This window comes from Cyclopterus lumpus, chromosome 5 (genome assembly GCF_009769545.1).
Source record: "Cyclopterus lumpus isolate fCycLum1 chromosome 5, fCycLum1.pri, whole genome shotgun sequence".
NCBI classification, from domain to species: domain Eukaryota; kingdom Metazoa; phylum Chordata; class Actinopteri; order Perciformes; family Cyclopteridae; genus Cyclopterus; species Cyclopterus lumpus.
The window spans coordinates 14,298,539-14,322,465 of record NC_046970.1 but is presented as its reverse complement, the minus strand read 5'-3'; the positions used below and the strand labels follow the sequence as shown (position 1 = coordinate 14,322,465).

The window sequence follows — 23,927 nt, the reverse complement described above, 5'->3', positions numbered from 1 at the left end:
GCTCATGAATGTGATTTTCTATATCTTTTATTTTGAAATTCAAAATCAAAATGTTCCAATATTGGAAGAGTTACCTTCCTATTGTTTTCTATTCAATCATTCATAAAAATTCATTATTAGTTTAATCTATTACTGTATATGTATTTAAAGGCGTATTTCATCGTATTTTGAAGTCAGTTTTTACACTCGTACCGTAATGCCTAGTATATACGTGTACTGAAAAAAACCGTGCGGGCTGGCTTGACTGTTTTTCGAAGTGGAGGCTGGCTTGACCGCAGTGCGCCACTGCACCGACCCCGCATGGGATCCACTCGGGCGAGTAACCCACAACGCGTTAGGTCCGAACGCCCCACTAATATTTGAACGGGCCCCGGGCCACTTTGAACTTAAAAAGTTTGGCCCCGAGGTCAAAAATGTTAAGGACCCCTGATCTAAGAGGAGTGAAAGTGACCAGCGAGGTACGTGGATGAAGAACACCGCGAACAGCTGTTGTAGAGACGGACTGATCTACAGGTCGCTCCTGGTCCATATGGAGCGAGCTGCGGTGTCGTGGCTCAACAGACCCGATGGGCTGTTGCACGACACACAGAAGCCTCTTTACGTTACGAGTCTCTCCCTAGATGCGCTGCGGATTGATATTGAGCTCGCGTTCTTCTGTCAGTCCGACAGCATTACACGCCCCGCATGTGTGTGCGTGTGTGTGTTAGACCAGACACATACACTTGTGTGACTGCATTTCCCTTTACGTGTCAACCAAAATAGTGCTGCTTAGGTAAACTGCATATATTGGGATTATGGAGTGAGGAGCAAGCAAACAATCTTTTCAGTGAGAAAATAACTATCTGGTTCTTTCGTCATTAGTTGTAGCTTTACACAAGGAATGAGGTACGGGTGGAGCCACACATATCTACTGGTGGACCAGTGCTCTCTCTGGGTGCGGATGTCAGCGTGCGGTGAAACGCTGCGCCTGCGCGTCGCCGACGTGTTTAGGCAGTTTCTGCGCAGAGACACTTCTGCCTTTAAAACACGTTCCTAAATTAAACCAAAAGCCTCCACAAAGTAAACTAAACTAGACCGATTCCTGTTTCCCCTCCCAGTGACTGAATCGCGATCACGTTTAACAGTAAACTTAAAAATTGGATTTTTAAAATTTCAAACCTGGAAAAAAAATCAGATAGCAGCTTGTCCACTCTTTATTATTAATATTTTTGGTTCACATTGTTTTTTACAATAATTGTCAGTATGATACAATCATAATATGACTCAGGAGAGAGAGAGAGAGAAGCTGTAAAGAGACATTTATAAACATGTCTCCTGTACAGACAGTGCTTGAAACGTGTGCTCAGTAAGGCCCTGCACTTACAGGTAAAATAAGGAATCTACACACATACACATTTATATAATTCACACTCATACACACACTCACACACATTTATTATAGTTACATACGCACATACACTTCAGCACTTGTAAGGAAAGGTTGTAACATTCCTTTGGCTGTAAGGGGCAGCTCCTAGTCATTGCTATTATCTGACACTAATGTGTCAATCTTAAATGACTCTGTAGTGTAATAAGTTGATATTGCTTTTATACTATGAGGACAACAAAACAAACCCTAACATCTTTTGCAGTCCCAGTGAAAACAAAGGTGCATTAATCACATTCATTATTACTTTATATTGCATTTACTGCTAAACAGTTACTTTTTAAGACAATTATATACTTCACATGGATAAAATCTATCTTGATTACACAAGATTATTTATAGACGTGAACAACAGAGAGATCTCTACATGACACACTGTCAGCAGGAAGTACCTGGCTCACACAAACTAAAACAAGGTGAGATAAAACAAGACATAAAGTTTAGAGCCACACTAGACAGCAAGATGTGAAGCTCTTTACACACAGAACACAAAACTGCTGCTTGGCTGGAAAATGAAGGAATAAATCTAATGTGACAGTTTTGAATTCTGGATGCCGTGTGATTGCATACAAAGTTAAGACGTGAGCGTGGTGTGTGCTCATGTGGAACTAGATGTATCAGTCCATCTCCATTAATATGACAGAAGGAATAAGGACACAAAAAACACAACACATAACACAGTGGCTGTTCTGTCGGAATGTGCTCCTTCTGGTTTGGCTTCACTTTTAGTCTAAAAGAACAACAAAACGTGTCAAAATGACTGCAAGCCACGTCATCAGTTACATCTAAATCAAATCCAATATTAACACTGATACATTCAGTTAACTTAAACAGAGCTGCACAGTGTTTTGTGTCTGATATTGCCTGTTTATGAACTGCCCAAATAATAATAAGCTAATTTAAATGACTACAAGCCAAAACAGTGGGGCTATACTGTAATACTCAAAAGGTTTTCCTTGTTTTGCAGAATTTGAACCAAAGCTTGTTCGCATCTTAACATGTATGCTAGCAACTATTGGATTTATTACCCTTGTGATATTTAATCTAACATTTCACATGTTAGGTTAGTTAGTATGCTAATAATCTTGTCAGACTAAAGGTAACAGCATGTTAGCGTGTTTTCATACAATTAGCAGGGCAACGTGCTAACATGTAGCATTCATCTCAATATGGCTGAGGCAGACTGGAGTTATTTTGAGAGATATCCTGTCATGAACTAAAGTTGACCTGCTGGATTGTGTTGTGGTCAACGGAGGTGGTGCTAGTGTCGCTAAAAACAAGCAGACTGCTGAAGCTAAAGTGAGTGGACATCACCTCACACCAGAAGAACACACAGCTCTCAGTAACACAGCAGACAACCAGCTGCTGGCCATAAAGACGACACTTCACACCACACGTCAACCTACCGGCAGCATTTTCACATCGCACAAAACAAAATAGCTACACAAACTACAAAATAGACAAGTCTTTAGATATACAATTTACATAACTTTCAAAGAAGATGAAAATATACTTTTAAAAGATAACTCTTTGTTGTTCATCACATCTACAATGCAAATATACAGGAATATAAATATAGTCCATTTAATCCTTAACACCATGGATTTGAATATTGTGATAAAAAAATAAATAAAGGTATCCTCTTCCATGTAACAGGAACTTGAGTGTGCTCAGTGTGAACTTGTTGACAGTTTTGCACAACTATTTGCTACCAGTGTGTACAATAATGAATCAGTTCAACCAGGAGTCAAAGGTCTTCATCACAAAGAAGACACAGTTGTGGCTGTCTCTTTCAATAACACTTAATGAGGTCTATTATTCCACACAGATACAGAAACGGTGCATTTTTAATGTGTTGTTTGTGTATGTATACAGTTTGTCCAAGGCTTACAGAAGTTCATACTAAGCTATTTGATAAGTTTAATATTACATTTGGATTTTTGTTCCTTCAGTTACTAAATCTTTAGGTCCATTGCTGATTTTCCTATTTCATAGTTATAATGTTTTTGGTCCAAAGTGCTCTAAAATAAATATCTCTTGCTTACTCTTTGTATGGGACATATTAGTAGGCAGCAATTATTTTAATTCCATGTGTCTTCAAAACAATAAGCCAACAATTAGGGTTAGTAATTCACTCGTGCACAATAATTGTGTGAAATCTCTTTTGTGCTTTTGTAGCCTTGTGAGGAATCAACATTTGTTTCAAACTCTCCTGAAAAGCTGTGCTTTGTGTTACTGAATGACAACGAGTGCCTTGTCTTTCAGTCACGTGCTTAAAACAAGTGTTGGAAGTGGTTCACTTTCAACACGATTCTGCATATCCTTTCTGTTTTTTCTTCAACATAAATATGTAGATTTCAAATGTTTTGTTGTCTACTATGTACTCTTTGGTGGAGAAACTGACATTTTTTTTAAATTTTTACATGTTATAATGTGTGCGTTACGGATGATGAAATCCTTTTATCCTCTATCATATTACTATACTGCATACCACTGTTTACAATACTGGCTAGACACAAAACACAGAGGGACATAAATGGATGTCTTTAGAGCAGCCTTAAGAATAGTTTACATTACACAAGAGCCCTGAAAACAGATCCACGCGATGAAACATGTTTTCTAGCTCAAACATCAGAACAGAGGTGCTTGTGTAGACATAATGTCTGTACTGACTGAAATCACTGCAATATACTTCATAGAAAATAACTTTGACTATATGGCTTTGACTGTACCACTACGGAGGACAGGCTTTAATTCATCAAATAATTAAACTCACATTCATCTCGGCTCTCTTGGCCCAGTGTACAGGAAGAAAAAAACAATTCAACCAGCAGGACCACACCGGCTCCACTACATTCATTCTTTCAGATCCCCTGCACTGTGCCGACAGGGATGTGCATTAAACTGTGTGTGTGTGTGTGTGTGTGTGTGTGTGTGTGTGTGTGTGTGTGTGTGTGTGGGGGGGGGGGGTCTGCTGAGGATACTTGTACTAAGGCAAAGAAAAGCAAATCCCAAAACTATATCTTAATATAGCATTTGATGTTATATACAGAATAGATACGGATGTACAGTGTGTCAATCTCATTCTGATATGTTTCATCTACTGTTAAGAGTGAATTTTGTCTCCTTTTACCTGCTGCAGGTGGTTTCTTGGTTTTATTTTGTGAAGCATGTATTTAGATAAATTGGGCGGCTAGGGACAGTTGGGGGGTGGGGATTCTTGGCTCTGCAGTGACCCCCGGTGGAGACTTTATGGCTGGAAGGTGAACTGTGCTACAGGACTGGGTGTCAGAGGGTTGGTTGGACAGCAGTCAAGAGTCAGACTCTGGTGTGGGGGGCGTGGTCGGTGTAGTCGGTGTGGTGGGGCTGATGGCAGCGTTCTGGTAGCTCGTACCGTAGCAGATGTTTGGAGACAGTGAGTTGGTGTCCAGGGGTTTGGTGCCTCCTGGAGTCAGGAAGGCCTTGCGTGCTGGTGACGATGCTGGTGCCTCACCGGGCTTGGCGCCGAGAATGAATCTGGACTCGTCCTGTTCCTCCAGGTTGGATATGTCCTTCATCATGGTTTTACGGTAGGAGACAGACAGCTTGTTGGAGCCGTCTGACATTAGGTTGAAGCGACGGGCGATGTAGACAACAGGAAGAGGAAGCATGGCCACGAAGATAAGAGCGAAGCACATGACCAGTGCCCAGGGAGGATAGCTCTCGAAGCGTTCCTGGGCCTGCAGACACAAATACAGACAGTCTAGTGATTAATTCTAATCCAAATATGTTCTTTCTCTAAATGAAGGGGAGCAAAAGAATGAAAATTAAAGCCTTCAAATCCAAACAAAAAATTAGCTTTTTTTTTGTTTTTGTTAAATTGAGAATCCAAGTGACATTCATGGTTCCCAGAGGATGAATCTATCTGACTTAGGAGGTCCTCTGAATTGTCCTCCATCGCAACCATGTAGTTCACATTTGTTCATTTTTAGATAGATAGCCATAACATTTAATAGATACATCCATGTTCCTTTCAGGATTAATTCTAATAACTTTAGTGATCACCTCAGGGCACCATCGTCAGATCACAATTGTATTTATTCTAATTAAAATCCCATTTCCATCAATCTCAGCTGTACTTTGTATGACTATAAGTTCAGCTTCACTGTTGCTACACACATATTTGTCAATAAGACTTTTGTACTAATTCCTTAGGACAAAAAGGACACCCCAAAAATGCCAACAAGATATTGAAGTTACCCTCTGACTCCAATGTTTTTCTTTGACCACCAGGGTCAAAGAAAAACATGTTCATAGAATTTGTTTTAAATTGTAGATTAAAACAGAAAAGAAACCTTAAACAATAGGAAAGGCACACGCGCGCGCACACGCACACACACACACACAAATAAATAAACAGACTGACCAGCTCTTCGACCCAGGCATTGTATCCCGGTGGACTGATGGCCATCTCTATGACAGTGGATGAGATGAGCACGATGAGACACAGAGGGGAGACGTACTTCCACAAGTAGAAATAGATTATACATGGTCGAAAACCCAACATGTCCTCCAGATCTTGCATGAACCTGACGGAGAAAGAACAAAAACATAATGATTAAGTCCTTTTGTACAGTTGTATGCTTATTTATTACTCCTTCAGTATGTTCCAGTTTTATTTAGTTTTTGAGCGTGATCAATTTCAAACACATACACACACACACACACAGTACAGCCAGTTGTACCTTTTTGTGCCATAAAACCAAGCGACAGACAGATTCTCCAGGATGACCACTACTGTGAGAGGCAGTCCGGCAGAGTAATCATCAAACATTAAGTCCTTTTGTACAGTTGTATGCTTATTTATTACTCCTTCAGTATGTTCCAGTTTTATTTGTTTTTGAGCGTGATCAATTTCAAACACATACACACACACACACACAGTACAGCCAGTTGTACCTTTTTGTGCCATAAAACCAAGCGACAGACAGATTCTCCAGGATGACCACTACTGTGAGAGGCAGTCCGGCAGAGTAATCATCAAACATTGTGACAAAGTAATTCCCTGAGCGTTGAACAAACAACAGGCCACAGAAGAAGGCCACAATGCAGCAACACACTGAAACAAACCCACAGAAGAAGAAACAAATTAGCACTCCTTCAGAGGAAATAAAAGGAAAATAAAAGGGTTTGTTTACTGTGAGTGTTTTGCATTCAGTAGACTCGGAGGAATAATACAAAGCCTAATGTTCCTAACTTTAATGCAGTGCTGAGTAAGGAGATTAAACTACTAATAGCACACATTGTCCTGTCAGTGAGGCAGGTCTACCTGTGAAAAGCTCCTTCTGGACCTTGTAGGTGTCGAGGACAGGTGTGGTGATGCCGGTCATGGTGCCGATCATGCTGCCCAGACCGAGGTTGATGAGCATGAAGAAGAACATTACTGACCAGAACGGAGACGCCGGGAAATGGGTCATGGCCTCTGTGAAGGCGATGAAGGCCAGGCCGGTGCCCTGAACAGACTGCAGAGAGACGGTCAGAGGACTGAAATCAAGTAACAGACCGACAGGTGGAAAAGAGTCGGCTGTAGCGGGGCCATGCCAAAAGACTTGCCTTGTTGAGCTCATCCTCCAGGAGACAAGGCTCCAGACCTAGCTGGGCGAAGCTGCCCTCTTTCACCGTCTTGATGACGCCGTATATCTCAACGTAGTCTGATGTGGAGAGATGGGAGAAGTTCACATGTGGAGGGATGAGATCGTGGCTCAGGACGTCAGAGGTGAGGTATCCCAGGATCTTCTCTGCATTCCTACAGAGATAAGAGAAACATCATCCACAGATATCAAGCAAACTTGAACATGTTCATATTATATACAGGCAAGCGCTGGACTGTATAAAATAATAACTTATTTATTGTGCATCTTTAAAAAACAAAGTTACAAAGTGCTTTAAAATAAAAACATAAAGTAAATAATGTAATAAAATAAACGTAATTCAGATCCAGAAGTTAAGACATACACAAGATAACCTAATTTAAAACATACCATCTTTTAATTAAAAGCCTTAAGAAGAGATTTAAAGGAAGATGTTGAGTTTGCCTGCTAGACGGGTATGGGGAATACATACTGTATGAATAATGAGGTGGATTTATGTGCACATATTAAGACTGTGTGTGCAGTATATATAGTGTGCTTGGACTTGAGTACGACAATGACAAGATAATAAGTACATATAAGAGCACAATGTTTATATTAAACTGTAGGCTACTATATTTGACACGTATGTGCAGAAAGGATTTCCTTAACCAATTCACTGTCATGATGTTGTTTTTAAATAATAGTGGTGTGTTGTGAAAAGTCAGGCGACAATATTTTGTTCATCTTCAGTACACAACAGGAAATACACCATTTCATGTGAACAAACAAGTGGCTAAGGTGGTCAAGCTTTGTTTTTGTACTCTTATTTTATATTCTTGACTTAAATATTTTGACATAAAGCATGAATAGCTTCTGCAAGGTGTTGAACTTACTCTACGACACACTTTTCATTCATGATGTTGGCCTTGAAGCCCAGCACAGCGAACACTACCAGTGTGGCCAGAATGGAAGTGAGGAAGTTGATGACAGAGACAAGCACTGCATCAAAATGACAGTTGTTATCGATCTTATTGTAACTGGAGAAGGCTATGACTCCTCCAAACCCCAGACCCAGGCGAAGAAGACCTGGGTGGCCGCCCTCCCTCCACACCTGCGGCATCCAAGCATCTTCTCCAACTATGAGAGATCGAAAAGAGAGAGAGTCCGATTTTTGAGCATTGTTCAGCATGTTGATTAGAAATACTGCGAAGAAGAAGTCTCACCTTGGGAGTGAACATGTGAGCAATGCCATCCACTGAGCCCTTCAGCATCAAAACTCGGACCAGAAAACAGAACAGCACCACATAGGGGAAAAGAGAGCTGAAGTACATCACCTGGGAAAGAGGAAAATAGAAAAATACATTCAGGTCAGGGAATCCGGTGGTCTCCGTCATGTTTTTGGTCATCACGTCATACATTTCTGCCTTATCCTCTCCACTACCTTCCCAGAGGAGGCGATTCCTCTGATGACGGCGAGGCAGACGATGATCCAGGCCACCAACAGAGACATGGTCATTTTCACGTTGAGGCCGCCGCTCTCTGCGATGCTGCTGGTGGTGTTCAGAGTCTGACGGTACCAGAAGTAGGTTGTGGCCGAGCTTTTCTCACACTCTGGCTCCACAACTATATGAATGGCAGACAGAGGGAGATGGAGCTTTAGTCTGGGTGTTAATGAGTATGAAGGAAGAGAAATGGGATGTGAAGATGCAGCAGGGAGGTTTGGATATCTTGGAGAGGGCAGAGGGAGAAATATAATGAGTGTTTGCGCGAGTCAATATCTCAATTCCCGGCTGGTTTACACCTCTCGGACGTTAGGGAGCTAAACAAGGTCATCTGTGTGCTTAGTATGCAAAGCCTGAACTTGCAATTCACAACACCTGAGCTTTTTTAAAGTACACGCAGTACATTCTTACCTCGGGGAAATGATAGTATTATATATTCTGTGTCGGAGTTTAGAGTTAACAGTGTTGCGTTTCTCCAGTAAATATTGCAGGATGCTGAAGATTCAGACACAAAACACACATACCGGTTCAGGCAAAGCTCTTTTCAGATGTCTGACCATCTGAGGAAATCTATTGGCCTCTGCTAAATTGATTACTGTCTCGATGCGTTGTGCCACACTAGATACAGTAAAAGGAAAGCGCACATAGAGTGAAATGTTTTACACTCTGAATATCTGCTCCCTGTCTTTCTGCCAGCAGCCTCAGCCTCGCAGAGTCACACACACACTGAGGGTTTCTCGGCTGGCCCAGAGGTTATTTTATTATCGCCTCTAATCAAATGAACTCCGGAGGGTTTTAATCTGGATTATATCCGTGAAGTTCGTGACAGAAGTTGTAAGGACGTTAACGCAATTTGTCTGATCTGCTTGCTGCAGGTTTGTTGAAAGGCTGAGGCTGCAAATGTAATCCCAGAGCTTGTAGCAAGGTGGCCTATTGAGAAATAATTATGAGAAGAACCATGTAGATACTTTTAAAACATTGACTATAACTATGACACAACATAATCCTGAACATGTACACACTCTTCTTATTAGTCAGCAAAGCAATCATGTATGGTAATGACATTTGACTCCGCAGGTCGATTGGGAACAAAAACACAAACTGGTCAGTATTATATTTCTTATGTCCATGAAGAATAAACCCAGTAGTTCCCTAGGGATCTTTCATGCATGTAGCTAACATGCTGGGCATTACATTTCCTGAGCCTTTGATTGATTATATTGACCTCATCTACACTTTGGTCCAAACCTAAATCTCTCAACAACTATTTGATAGAATGCCTTGGAAGACATTTATAGAATGCCTTGGAGACATTTATGGTTCCCAGATGAGAAATCTAGCCACTATAAGGTTGACTTTAAAAAAAAAAAAGTTAAGTTAAATATCTCCTGCAAAACTAACGACATTCCAATCAGCCTACCTGCACTTTGTGTTAGCAAATGTGAGCATGCTAACACACTAAACTAACATATTAAACATTACACTTGCTACACATCAGCCTGTTAGCATGCAGAGATTAGCATTTAGCTCAAAGCACTGCAGTGTTGACGGGCAGCATCATTTGGGTTTGTTATATTTAATTAATTCTAAAGCACTTATTTGCTTTATACAAATCACTTTATAGTAAATTGCCTCTGTGTTTCAACTATGCTACACACTAACTGTCATTGTCTCTTAGTATTTGGTATTTACTGTCACTCACAGGCAAGTGTCCCGTTCCTTCTGATGGGACATTCGCTCCATGGAAGAGGATACTGGAAGGACTGGAAGAAATAAAAGATGCTCCAGCCGATGATCACATTATAGTAGAGACCCACAAAGCCACACACCTGGATAGGCAGACAGATAGAAGGACAGACAGACAGTTTAAGGTCTCAATTTTCATACCTCCACTAAACTGTATAATACATTGTGAGAAAAGTATGCAAATGAGGCAGCATGCTTTGTGTATGTTCCATGTTGCTGTCAATCTCCAGAGCAGTCTTGCCAGCCAGGACATTCACAAGCTAAATAAGGCTGAGGAAAGCATGAATAATTAAAGTGCTCTCTTTTCAACACTGATCTTCTCCAAGATATTTATAGCTACTTCTGCGTCAGCCGTGCAACTCTAACCAAAGGCTACCTTTCACTCTCAAGTGTGTCAATACCTCCCATAAACCCAAGAATGCCTGAGGCAGTGTGAAGGTTGTTGTGGTGGTCCAGATGTTCGTGTAACTTTATCCTGTTCACTGCTGGATCAGTTTCATGGTTGTTACATGCTATAAACATGCATACTAGAAACAAACCATACGTCAAGGAGACAACAGGCATACTAATATTATGAATAAATCACACAGACAGAGTTGCTGGTTTTTACTTATACTGGTGCACATTCACCAGATGTGCTTCTTTTTTACTCCAAGTAAGTGTTATCCACTGTAAGTGTTAGGCAAAAAATGGAAATGAGTGCCTTTCCCCCCTCCTCACTATCAGACTGGACATTCCTATACCGCCCAGACTGGGACAGACGTAGTTCCAGACCCCGATGCTCCCACGCCGGATCTTCTGACCCACAGCCAGCTCCAAGAAGAAGAGTGGGATGCCGATGAGGAGGAGGAGGATGAAGTAGGGAACCAGATAGGCACCTGAAAAAACAGGGAGGTACATTGCATTTGGCATTTCAAGGCAAAAGTGTCAATTTATAAAAAACTAAAATGAAGACATATGTCTACGGGAAGTAGACTAATACTTTTGGTTGGTAAACCAACACCGTCCTTAATTTTAATGCCTTTTGTTGTTGTTGTATATGTCTGATAACTGTATAGTATATAGTACTGTAAAGTATATTTCTAATAAAAAATAAACGAAAACAGAAATTGAGTGAACTTTTAGATTTAATCTTTTACTTTGAATATCATATAATTCACATAATGGCTAAACACTTTTCACAGTGTACCAGAATGCTGTAGAATTTATTTTATTGAGTTCAGTTCTTTCCTTGTTTGCTCGTTACAGTACATCATTTGTTTGGTGTCTGTAGTCTGTGGCGCCGATGTATTATTAGACTGCTATTTGTTGGCCTCATTTATATGCCAGGACCAACATGTTCAATACAATGCAATCCAATACGACAAAACATCACAAACCAGTTTTAAAAATGACAACATAAATAAATCATGTTGATTGTTGATTGTGATATGTTGTTTGGTTATCCTATGAAGGATTTTGTAGTAAATGGGCTAAAACATGTAAATATACTGATATAATCCTTTAACAATTGGGTATAAACGTTACTGTTTTAATACCAGTGACATTTATACAGTAATTCAACTATTTTGCATCAGTTTAACTTGAAAAATGTGATCCATTGAAATATATTTACCCAAACCCCTCCCACACATTTCATTTAAATTTAGATGGAAGTCTAAATGTGTTTCTCTGCAGCTTAATCCAGAGCGGTATAATCAGGATGCAACTGTGTTCCATGTGACGGGTGATTCTTCATCCGGGATTTATAGGAGGCAAACAAGTACTACTACTACTAATACATCAAAAGTGGGAATTACATACAGTAGCACACACATGTGGTAGTTGATGGGGCAATGAGACAGAAAGAGAATGAAAGAAAATGCTAAATCAAGAAGGCTGAAATAGAGAGAATAGTGAGGTTAAATGCGTTTGGAGTTTGGGCCTTTGCCAGGATGTTAAAATCCACTCCATTACAGATTAATATAAGGATGTGAAAATGGAGGGAGAAATGATAGAGGATGTTAATGGGAAGATAAAATCATGATGATGTACCATAAATGAGAGAGAAGCCCACACAGCGCTAACTCCGGAACAACACAGACCTTTAATGTGTCTGTAATTGGCTAACGCAGTGAAAAATGGCTGCTCATCAGGCTGCTTAACCTGACCGGACTGGGAGTCTACTGTCAGTAAATCCTCCCTATAAGCAATAAATCTTGCCGATATGCAGTAAATCAAACACAGGCAGCAAACACAACAACATTAAAGACTCGGAGCTCTGTGACAAGATGTTTTTCCACCTATAGTGAACTCAGGTTTACACTATTTACACCTCTGGTTACATGCAGCCCTAGACCAAAATAAACCCTCATCACTATACAGTTATATTTTTTATCAAGCCCTTCTCTGTTTACCAAAGTATCAGTGGAGCCCGGCCTGCCCTGTCGACAGTCGTAAGTAATCAATAGTGCAGCTATATTTAGACTTTGCTGTTTTCCATCCCGAATGGAAGCTGCATGTAGTTTGTGAGGGTAACTGTAACACAGCTCAAACGCTAAACAAGAAGCTGAGCAGATGCTGACTTTATATAAATGTCTATCCATCCATCCATCCATACATCCATCCAACAATCTAATTTCATCACAAAATGGTTCGACTTAGTTGATAAAAGATAAATATTGAATTTTTGCACAGCTCTTGTATCAAAGATTGCAAAGTGACTTTAATGCTTATAAGACAACTCCCGAAGTGAACCTATATTACTTTTGGATAAAACCCATAAAGTGGAAGTAGACATTGTGACGTCAAAACCTTTTTTGCAACCAGAAGTCCACAGTTATTGCAAATTATCCTGAAGAGAATCATGAATATCTGCAAAACATTTTATTTTAAATCAAGAGTCCCATCTGTTACACGTTCCACCTCGTGGAAAACATGCTCAAAGATGCTATGTTTACGACCTTGATGTGATGATACTTTTCTATATTTTGAATATTAAGATACCAATGTGAAAATTGGAGTCTATATGTATATTCCCAGTGTCTCCTGGTTGGAGACACTATTGCCGACACTATTCGTCATATTGTCTTTTTTGTTACTATCAGAAACGGTTGTTTAAGTTAGGATGAATTTACTGATTTTAAAAACCTCTAAAAGAGTAAATGTACTCTGTAAAATGTGAACTTCATTGACAGTAAATGTGATGACTGTGAATGTGCAACACTGCAGTTCGGACTAATTCAAGTAACTTACCTCCTCCGTTCTTCTGGCACAGGTAAGGGAAGCGCCACACATTCCCCAGGCCCACAGAGAAGCCCACCTGGGCCAGGATGTACTGCAGTTTGCTGTTCCAGGCGGGGCGTCCATCGTTTTCTAGCACCTCTATCTGCGGGACCTTTTTCCCGGCGGCCCCTCCAACGTTAAGGGAGCTATTCTTGTAGTCGAGCGTCTCCTCGTGTGCGAGCAGATCGGCCACCGACTCTGTGACGTGCTCATGGCTCTGCACACGCTGCGTCACCTTGCTGTTCTTAGGCATCAGGGAGGCTGAGAGTCGGGAGGGGAGTGGGGGTGGTGAGAGAAAGAGAGAGCGAGTCGGTTGGGAACAGAAGGAGATGAGACGGACAGAAGAGGTGGACAAATGTATAGCTGTAAGGTAGATGCTGAGCAGTGACAGCTGGATCTTTGGTCTGGGCCTCAGTCCTGCATCAGGAAGACAGAAAGGTCAAATAGAAAATTGTGTTTCAAGGACTATCATTAATAATTAAGATGTAATATTCTTATATCATTGAACAAAAATCCCATAAATAGTCTCCATTTCAAATAAATGACGTGTGTGCCCTTGTCAAGGCTCATTTAATATAATGTAATTTTACGCTTCCTTTTCCTGGCTGGGATCCTTAAATAACACTTCACACAGTCACTGACACAATTATTCCTCCATTTAGTGCTTGGTTAGGCTCATAATGAGACAATGGATTGTAACACCTGGTTATGCCTCTCCAGAGCCATGAAGGATGTCAACATAAAGACAGGAGACCATTCGTCACACTTGTGTGTTGACTTATCCCGATTCTTTCAACAAGGACATTTTTACGCCATAGCTTTTTGTTTCTCACGAAATGTTTTTGGTTTAAAAAAAACAAAAAAACAGTCCTGCAAATTGTTACATTTAATTTCCCTGTTCTGCAAAGCTTAACTTTAGTGCTTCCCCCACCGTAATTCCCCTAATCCTCTGAAGCCTGGCTGCAACATCCAGCCTCACCCCTCTTTCAGGGAGTGGTTGGTTTAACCCAAACGAAATGGAGGAAGTGAACATGATGCTCTGGATGAAACAGGTGCCGTCATGTGGTCTCTTGATCCACATCACAAGTCCCTGTGCAGGTTCATTACTTATTGAGTGAGTCAGTTCTCCATTATAAAACTATACCATCCACTGACATGCAAAACTACAACGCTTAGGTTGTTTGAACATTGTTTCACACGCAGATGAAAAGATAAACAAAACCAGACTATAAATACAGAAGTCACCATTTTTTTACATGATCAAATAATTGAGGTGCTGTCAAAGCAGAGGGAACATGTATGACTAAGGAAACTGGGGCTGAATGAAGATGCTGCTCCACCTCATGTGTGACACAACAACATTGATGCACACAAGCCTTCATCGCCACAACACTCACTTCTTACATCAGCCTCCAACAAACTCTGTAACCACCAGCAGATTTTCCACAAGAAACATAAACTTCACACAAACACTCTCAGAGCTCCTCGGAGTAACAAGAATGATAAATGATAAATTCCTGATGTGCTCAGAATGGGCATTTTGTTTACTTGTTTATGCATTTTTCATCCCACACCAGATATCCTACTCTGTGCATGTCAAGATGAGCCTGTGATGCAATAATCCATGTCCATTCACAAGTCTTCATAATCCTGTGTGCATTAACCGGAAAGCCCCCGGCATTGCCTCTCTGTCTTGTCATTCAATCCCATCCTAAAGCATACAAGACACGTAATATCAATCAGAGGCTGCATCATCCAGCCAACGTTAAGAGATGAAAACACCCAGCGCATAATCCGCCTGGAAAAGCCCACCAACACACAGTTTACAGCAGATACTAAGAGTCTGACTGTGGAATCATTTCATACCACAGTATAGACATGTTTTTCATGGCGGGAGGAAACAAACCTTTGGGTGTGCTTGCAATGTTATGTCAAAAGAAGATCTAGTTCAGAGTTAAAAACTGAGGAATTGTATTCCCCATAATTACATAGATGTTTGTATATATATTCTTTTGCATTCTTCCTAACAAGGTAAAGCTCCCACATAATCTTTTCTAAATGACTTGGACTCATGCTTATTCTTTTAAAATGTCACATCAACACCAGAGGATGCAAAGTAGAGTTGTTTTCTGTACAACAATAAAATGGTTACATTTAGGAAATACTGTCTTATGTACAATACAGCGGTTTGTCATGTGCGTATGGAGCTATCTTTTGCTTCTCCATGTTCTTGGACATGATACTCTAACAATGGATGTATCCAGACCAGAGTTAGAACTAACAACTATTCTCATGAGTGATCTGCAGATTATTTTCTTAATTCATGAAATGGCATGGACCTGTCTAAAGATATTGAGTTGTACTTTTATTTTCTCCATAAACACCTTTTAACAGTACAATATAGTTGAGCAGAGAAGCTGCAGGTTGAGAATGCTCTCACTTATGAACACCACAGCACGGATCACTCACGTCAGCAGGTCACACATCTGGTGCTGATGCTGAACGCCCAGTGTTTTCATCTCAGATTTTGATTGCCCATCACGAGTCATGCGACGACTTTTAAACACGCGTAATCAAGGTCAAAGGCGATATTCAGTGACCTCTGTGTAGAATACACCAAATTTCGACCACGATGCAAATGATCGGCTCCACGAACTTCACATGACTCAAAACAAGCTGCGTTTAAGACGTAAAACAAAGCGATTGAAACTGTCGGTGAACTTTCTTTATTTCAATGCAGGTGATAACACCTAAGACGAGAGAGGTGCACAGCGGAGGGATATGTTAGGTATAAATTATTTCTCACCGTGAGTCTTTTGCAGCCGTCAACAATATCCAAGGTTTATTATGAACGCAGAAAATGAGTAGAGAAGCATGAATGCATCCGCCGAGCAGCACTTGTGTGTCGGTGTGGTGCCGACCGAGCGCTCGCAGGACTGGTGGCGGACGGAGGATCACGTGCTGCTCTGCCTACAATTAACATGCAGTGTGGAGAGTCCGGGACGCACCGTGACGCACAAAGTGCTGCTCATCAACAATGACACATGATCACCTGCTACTCACTTGTTGTGTGAGACCCATCACAGTGTGCAATAGGAAAGTGGGTCGCCAAGAGAGAAAAGAGGGACTTGCCAAGGTTATCCACTCCTACCTGAGGAAGTGATGGTCCGACGTAGCTTTCGTCATTTCAATTGACACAAAATCCAAGCCATTTAAAACTGTTTTTTTTTTCAGGATACAAACAATAAAAAGGTACGGTTTGGTTAGCATCCCCAAAACACAGTTGTATCCTAAAACCTAAAACAATAAACAGACGAGCAAGCAATTTCCCACTGCTCAACAATGAATAAGCATTAATAATACATATATGAAAAATAGGCCTACATGAACAATAGGGAAAGGGAGAACGTGATATTGTGCACTTGAGGAAGAGAAAAGGTGTGACCAGTGATGTAAGACGTTGGCCTAAACTTACATAAGATTAAATAAAACCTACCTCATACATGCATTATGCCGCCAAATTAGCTGGACATTGTTTATTTAGGAGCCATGTATTTCCTCAGTCTTTCTGAAAGCAGGACAACCTGTTCTCTTCAGCTACCAACATGGCGACAGCTGAGCTGGCGGTGAGAAGCTAACAATGCTAACAGCGGTGCAAACATCAGCAACAGAGCTGACAGTGTACCTGAGGGGGGAGCTGGTGGGGTTGGTGCTACCATTCCATCATGGAGGCCGTCAGTCAGACAGCTTGATTGGCTTTAACTGTTGTATGAGCCCAGTTCAGAGGCCAAAGTGAGCTAGCCAGTGAGACAAGCTCACATGTGCTAACATGCAATAAACACTGTGAATAATGCACAGTTCTAATTAGCCTACCACACGTACAGAGGGAGAGCAACTCCCTTCTCTGCTCGGGTAGATATTACTCGACTATGTCTTAACATTGCAAAGTTGAGTTGTTTTGCCGCTACATTAATGCTCTGAATATATTATAGTAGTTTTTAGCATTACCTAGTGCAAATATAGCTAGCTAATATAGTTAGCATTAGTGTATAAAGTAAAAGGTATGCACCCACAAATTGCGTTGACAGAGTGGCCCCTGTCAGTGTGGATAGTTACATCTATATAATTGCTTCAGATTTCAAATAAATTGATGATATCGTATGTAAAAGCAGCCTCATCTCAAACAGCTGTCAAATATATGTAATAGAGTAGAAGATCAAAGAAGAACATGGACAAAGTAACTTTTTTTGGGACACATATCCACTCTCTAAGCGAGAACACATTTAATTATCTTCATAGATGACTATACTCTAATAATCTGGGATTTACAGCTTTATCTCCCTGATCAAACGTAGGACTTGAACTAGGTGGTCGTTTCTCTATTAGACATTGGACAAGCGACACAAGTGCAGCAGACACAGTCACCCAGGGGATCATAAATCATGCACCGTCCGCCAGAATATTCTTCAACACCACCGAGATCGGGGTGGAAGATATTGTCAAGGGGACACTTTTCAACCCTGACCCATATGATTTTATTTTGTTGTTCGTTCAAACATGTCTACCTAAAATATGTTTGTTCTCACTTGCTTCTTGATATTTCTCTTCATCAAATCAGAACAAATCAAATTAGCTGACACTTTTATCCAAAGCAACTTACAATCATGTTACATTCATAGACCGTAGACAAGGACACATCGACTATAGGGTGGGGATTGGACCGCCAATCCCCTGATTGAAAGACAGACCTGCTAACCACTGACCCACAGTCAGCCATAAGACATGACCTCTACAGTACTTTTGGACCACATAGTCCTATCTCATTCTCTCTGTATTTATGCCTGGCAGTAGGGTGCTGTTCAAACTATTTTTATTTTCCACATTGTAGCATCCAAGATGATTTCAGGTTCTGATCTGCTTTTAGTATTTCTACACCCGGTCCTTGGTGACGCTTTTGACGCCTCGAGCTGACTGCTGGAAGCAGTTGCCACAGCAACCTCGGGACCATATGACAGACTTTGTCTCATCTCTGCACTCTCCTGACTGCATCAATTGCTTTATTCTATACTTGGGAACAACTAAATGCATTTTAAACATCCACACACACACACACACACACACACAGACACACACACACACACACACACACACACACACACACACACACACACACACACACACACACACACACACACACACACACACACGTGTCACCCAGACTTAAACTATGGTCTTTGACATTTCTGTGGGATCCAATAAGTGACAGACGGATTTTTAATAATTCTTAAATCCAAATACTTTAAGTTGTTGTACTATACAGATAACTTCTCCTCCCACTGTGTTTACTCTCTCTCTCCTCAGCTCTATTTTCCTCTAGTGTTTTAGAAGTGGATTAAAGATAATCATCTGTTTTCTCACCCCACTTTTTTTTGTTCATAACCTTTTAGTCACCTTGTCTCATGGCAAAAAATGTCTGATAAGAAATATCTGAGATAAAAATGAAGATGTCTAAACCTAGCAGGCCTGTGGGACTGTTGGCACAGCGCTGTATGCCCTCTCTGGTTAGCAAGTGACTGTACAGTCCCATCTGGGTTGGAGGAGCTGCAGTCTTGTTTTCGTTTTACCTGATGTCCTTTAAACCTCAAGTATTTTCTTTGTTCTTGTTTATTCAGCACCAGCTATAAACAGCCATGCTAGCAGCTCTGTGAGGCTGTACTAAATAGAACGGTAGCTACTAAATAGAAACAGTGGTGCTTTGAGCTAATGCTAAAGCTAAGTTTTCAGTTGAGGAAAATGCCAACAGGCTGATGTCTAGTAGGTACACAATGTTCACTATTTTAGTTGAGTGTGTTACCATGATAGCTTTAGCTAATTAGCAATAAACACACAGTAGCTACAGCTGAGGCTGATATGAATGTAATTAGCATAGCAGGATTTTGGTCATAAACACACAAACACAAAACAGATGATGGCGCTTGATGAAAAGTCAGAGGATCACCAAAGTTATTACAATTCATCCTGAGGGAGACATGGATATATGTGCCAAATTTCAGTTGTTGAAATATTTCACTCAAACCACCAATGTCAACCTCATGCAAACCTCTGTCAAGAGATCATCAAAGCATAGAATGTATTCTCTGGGAACCATATGACTGTCCAAAAGGGGCCTAAAACGACTGGCAGCATTTCTATTCATAAGGCCACGCTGCTATCATGACCAATAACCTCAGCATACTATGAACTAAATGCCAGGAAAGCTTGAGAGACAGTGTTTCCTGTCAGTTGATTTCACAGTCTTTACCATTTCCTGTTAACAAGCTTTAAGGCTGGGTGATGCAGTTATTCTTAGATTTTTATATTCATTCATCTTCTTTTTCTCAGTCACAGTCCCAGTCCCTATGCAGTATCCCCCCTTGTTATAAAGAATTTATCTCTGGAATTTTTACTTCAAATATCTTCCATAATATTTGTTGTATCTCATGGTCCTTGGTGTCTGATGTCAGCACCCTTTCACAGCACATTTCCACTCCTCTCCGCTGTTCACCTTCAGTCGCCTCTAACTTCACATTGTCTCCCCGCCGCTTTGCAGCACCCACTTTCGTTTCTGTTCCCCCACGCCCACTTCTAATCACGTGCGCTCATGCATTCTGCATCTGCACCACTAGATCCGCTCAGTACTTTTCCTTCACTCCAGTCTCATTTATATTCCACCCTCCCCATGCCTTTGCTCTCCACCCCTCATCTCCCCCCTCCCTCCTGTTTCTCCCCTTGTGTTTTGTGCTGTCTGGGTCAATCTCAGTTCCTAAAAAAAGATTCACTCTGCACAGGGCTTTGTGGCATCACTTATCGAGTCCATTATTCTGAGTACAAGCACTTGAACAAACGTATTACATCCACACTGAAAATCCTGCTGAAAGCAAGCGAATATGAACACTTTTGACGGATTACAAATGGAGTATTCAAAGCTATCAATGTCTCGATTTGTCAGTGTGATCGACGCACTGATAATTTATTAATGACGCTGGTTCTCTCACAATACTACAATAGCATCACGCAAAACCAGTGAATACAAACATATTGTTGAGGAAAGACAAAAACAAGAACTTTTCATGTATTATTCATCTTTCCTTTAGATGAGGAAATTATATGATGCTATTTAAGTCATGCATAACTTGGTTTTACTGTCAAAAGACACTCAACAGTCTTGGCTTTCTGCTTAATCTGTCGCTGCATTCTCACACGGTTGTAACATATCCTGCTTTCCCAGTGTACATCAGTCCATGGGGACACGCTAGTGTTGTGCAGGTGTTCAGACAGTGTAGAAAGTGGGTCATGTCGGGCACACACTGCAGTGCTCTGCCATACGGCAACACTCCAAGACAGGATATTTATTTACACAGGATGCAATCAGAAACTGCTGTACTGCTTGAGGGCTATTGTCGTTAAATTAAGTTACAATGAGAAACTTTACAAATGAGTGCATTTAAAAACCAGGTGGGTGCTGTGATACGGAAAAGGGATGTGACACTGTAGCTCACATTTTCACACACATGGTGGGCAATTCATCAAGGAGTGTGTGCCTGTTTAGGTGAGACAGGTGAAGGATTGTGTGTCCTTTGGATGACAAGAATACACAAACAGATCTGTTACAAAGCATCTGTCATACATGAAAGCCGGGGTGCAGTGGGTCAGGCCATGCTGTTCACCTTAATGCAATGCACAAAAATAGAAACTCATTAAAAGCTGTATTTTCTACTCTAATCCATTGCAGATTTCCCCTTTTAATAGCTCATTAACAAAAACCCTCACATGCCATTCTGTATTTGATGGTTATCAGATGAAACCCCTTTATGTTGCAGTAAATTCAAGTTTTTGTATTTCGATGAGTTCATTGCTGCAGTCTCTGAAAACCTTACTGTGTAAAGATTAGTTTCCTGTTCGTTATCCACTGGTGTGAACAAGCAGCAGCAACTATATAACTTTGTCACATTTTTGTTGACACACATTGATGGATGAATGCTTTAATTAAGGACAAACAACTGACCTGGATATTGGGAAGAGATTTAAAGCAGGAACAAATTTCCCCGCTCATACTATCTTTATAAACACACTTAAACCCATTTTAATACTGGGTGGCAGATTGCCTTGGTGGGCCATGCGCGGGGGACATGTGACAGTCTATAGAGGAACCAGATGGTCTCTCAAAGAGGGGCCAGTCCAGTTCACGAGGTTGAGGGCAAAGCTTCTGTCCCCATTTTTTTTTGGACGACATAATCCTTTTAAAATATCCCTAGGGTCAGTGAGACAAAAAAGGAATCCAGATTAAAAGTTATCGAGAACAAAGAATTGAAATAACTCGGACACAGAAGGGAGATTATGTCCTTTTTGTTGAAAAGGATCAAGAGGTGATTATTTGACTTCAATATGTTTTGATTTGTAAATGTGAACTTTTTAAAATGTATTATTATTATATATATATATATATATATATATATATATATATATATATATATATATATATATATATACTACTATATATAACTGTTTTTAAGAATCTCAGGAAGCTCATAAAGAAATAGGAATTAAACTGAAGAAACAGACTTTGGCATGCATCTTTTGCAAACATATACACACACAACTCACAGTTGTGTGTGTATATGTTTGCATGTGTGTCACAAAAGTTACTGAATTGTCTGCTTTTCTGTCCATAAGTCAACACAGTTTAATTGGACGACCATTTGCCCCGGCTGTCATGCAGGCTGTAATCCTACGCGTGGGAGCGCCCTAAATACATGCTTCAGCATTATATTTCTGTGTATTATCATTAATAATAAAATTGCACACACATCCAAACATAGCCCACAACATAGATTTGTGTAGTATGAATTATGGCCTAGGCTGCAATACAGTTTGGGTTGGTGCGGCGTAATTACTGTAAGAAAAACACAAGCAAAAATATTTATTGAAATGGCACTGAACTCAAGGTCGCCTTTTAAACAAATGTCATTCAAAATGATTTGAGGGAACGTCATCATGTGATTAAATGGGGAGACTTTGGGAGGTTCATTATATGTTCTTGAACTGATGCTGTGAGAGAATGTAACAGAAATTATGACTTTGTAGAGATTTGTTTTGGACAATATAATCCTTTTAAAATAAAATTCAGATTAAAACCCAGAACAAATACTTGAAATAACTCTGATACAGAAGGGAGATTATGTCATTTTTGTTGAAAATTATCAAGAGGATATAATATTCAAGACTTCTAGGAAATAGACTGAACATAGAGACAGTCTGGCTGAGGTTTCAAAGTGAACTATTTCCCTCCACTACCTGGCAGCCACTCAGGAGACGTCCAGTCAATAATCAGGATCCCAAAGTGTTGGTCGGGCAAGACAGTTATTGCTTTACCTTCCTGTTTCAGTGACAGGCTGCAACTGATGTGGTTGTTAGGAGGAACTTATCTGCCCCCTACTGGTGGACATTACGTAAACACGTGTTAGTTCAGTATGGAGCAGGCTGACAGGAGCACAGTTTATAAACACACGCACACGCACGCACGCACGCGCGCACACACACACGGAATTAACTCGTATTATCATAAAAAAGGTTAGAAAATATAAGAGAAATATACACACTGTGCCATTAAACAACACTACCTATCCCACTAATGTATATCTTTTGCATATTTGCCACTCCTTAACACAAATATAGCACATATATAATCAACAACTACAACATTAGTGTGAAAGTATACAGTATACAGTGTATATTTTATCTGCATTAGTAATCCATCCCATAGTAACTAAAGCCACACAGTATCAACACTGTCACTTGCATGCATTCTACAGTGTTGTGGATAACTACTACATATAATGTATAATAAGAGGGGTATACTGAATGCTTTCATGCACTAGATGTAAAGAGCAAGTGTTCCACAGCACCTTTTTGTATCATGCACACATCTTATTCTATCCAGTACAGACCTATATACAGTATATGGATCAGACACACGTATTATGCATTACTTATACACAGCTGCTCCTTGACAAGGCCTTGGCCTGCACCCTATGCACAACATGCTTGATAGATCCAAGCTGTATATATAGTCCCACTGTCCAACTCTCTCCCAATGTAAATTAAGTGTTGGTTTCCTGTCATGTATGACTCCATAACAGTCAGTGTCCTTACGTATATGTCACAATGCAGCCTGTACAAATACTTTGACAGACCAATTATTGAACTCTGCTGTCAGGGACTGTACTCTGACCCCAGAGCAGAGCCGCACCCTTGTTTATGATAGGCGAGCAAACTTCCTGCTCACGCGTGTGACAACCCGCTTTAGCCAATCAACTTCTTCTACAGGCGTGTAGGCGG

General features: G+C 40.6%; 1 protein-coding gene across 1 annotated transcript; it reads right to left on the bottom strand.

The window, feature by feature from the left end:
• Positions 1 to 1,183: 1,183 nt before the first annotated feature.
• Positions 1,184 to 16,502, bottom strand: LOC117731261 (sodium-dependent neutral amino acid transporter SLC6A17-like). The gene is given in 14 exon segments (XM_034533490.1): positions 1,184 to 5,145; positions 5,832 to 5,994; positions 6,151 to 6,197; positions 6,412 to 6,524; positions 6,735 to 6,927; positions 7,019 to 7,211; positions 7,932 to 8,155; positions 8,158 to 8,175; positions 8,262 to 8,372; positions 8,480 to 8,661; positions 10,243 to 10,369; positions 11,007 to 11,164; positions 13,521 to 13,967; positions 16,357 to 16,502. Coding segments are annotated over 13 exon segments (2,220 nt in total). The 5' UTR covers positions 13,804 to 13,967; positions 16,357 to 16,502; the 3' UTR covers positions 1,184 to 4,737.
• Between the last annotated feature and the right edge of the window lie 7,425 nt (positions 16,503 to 23,927).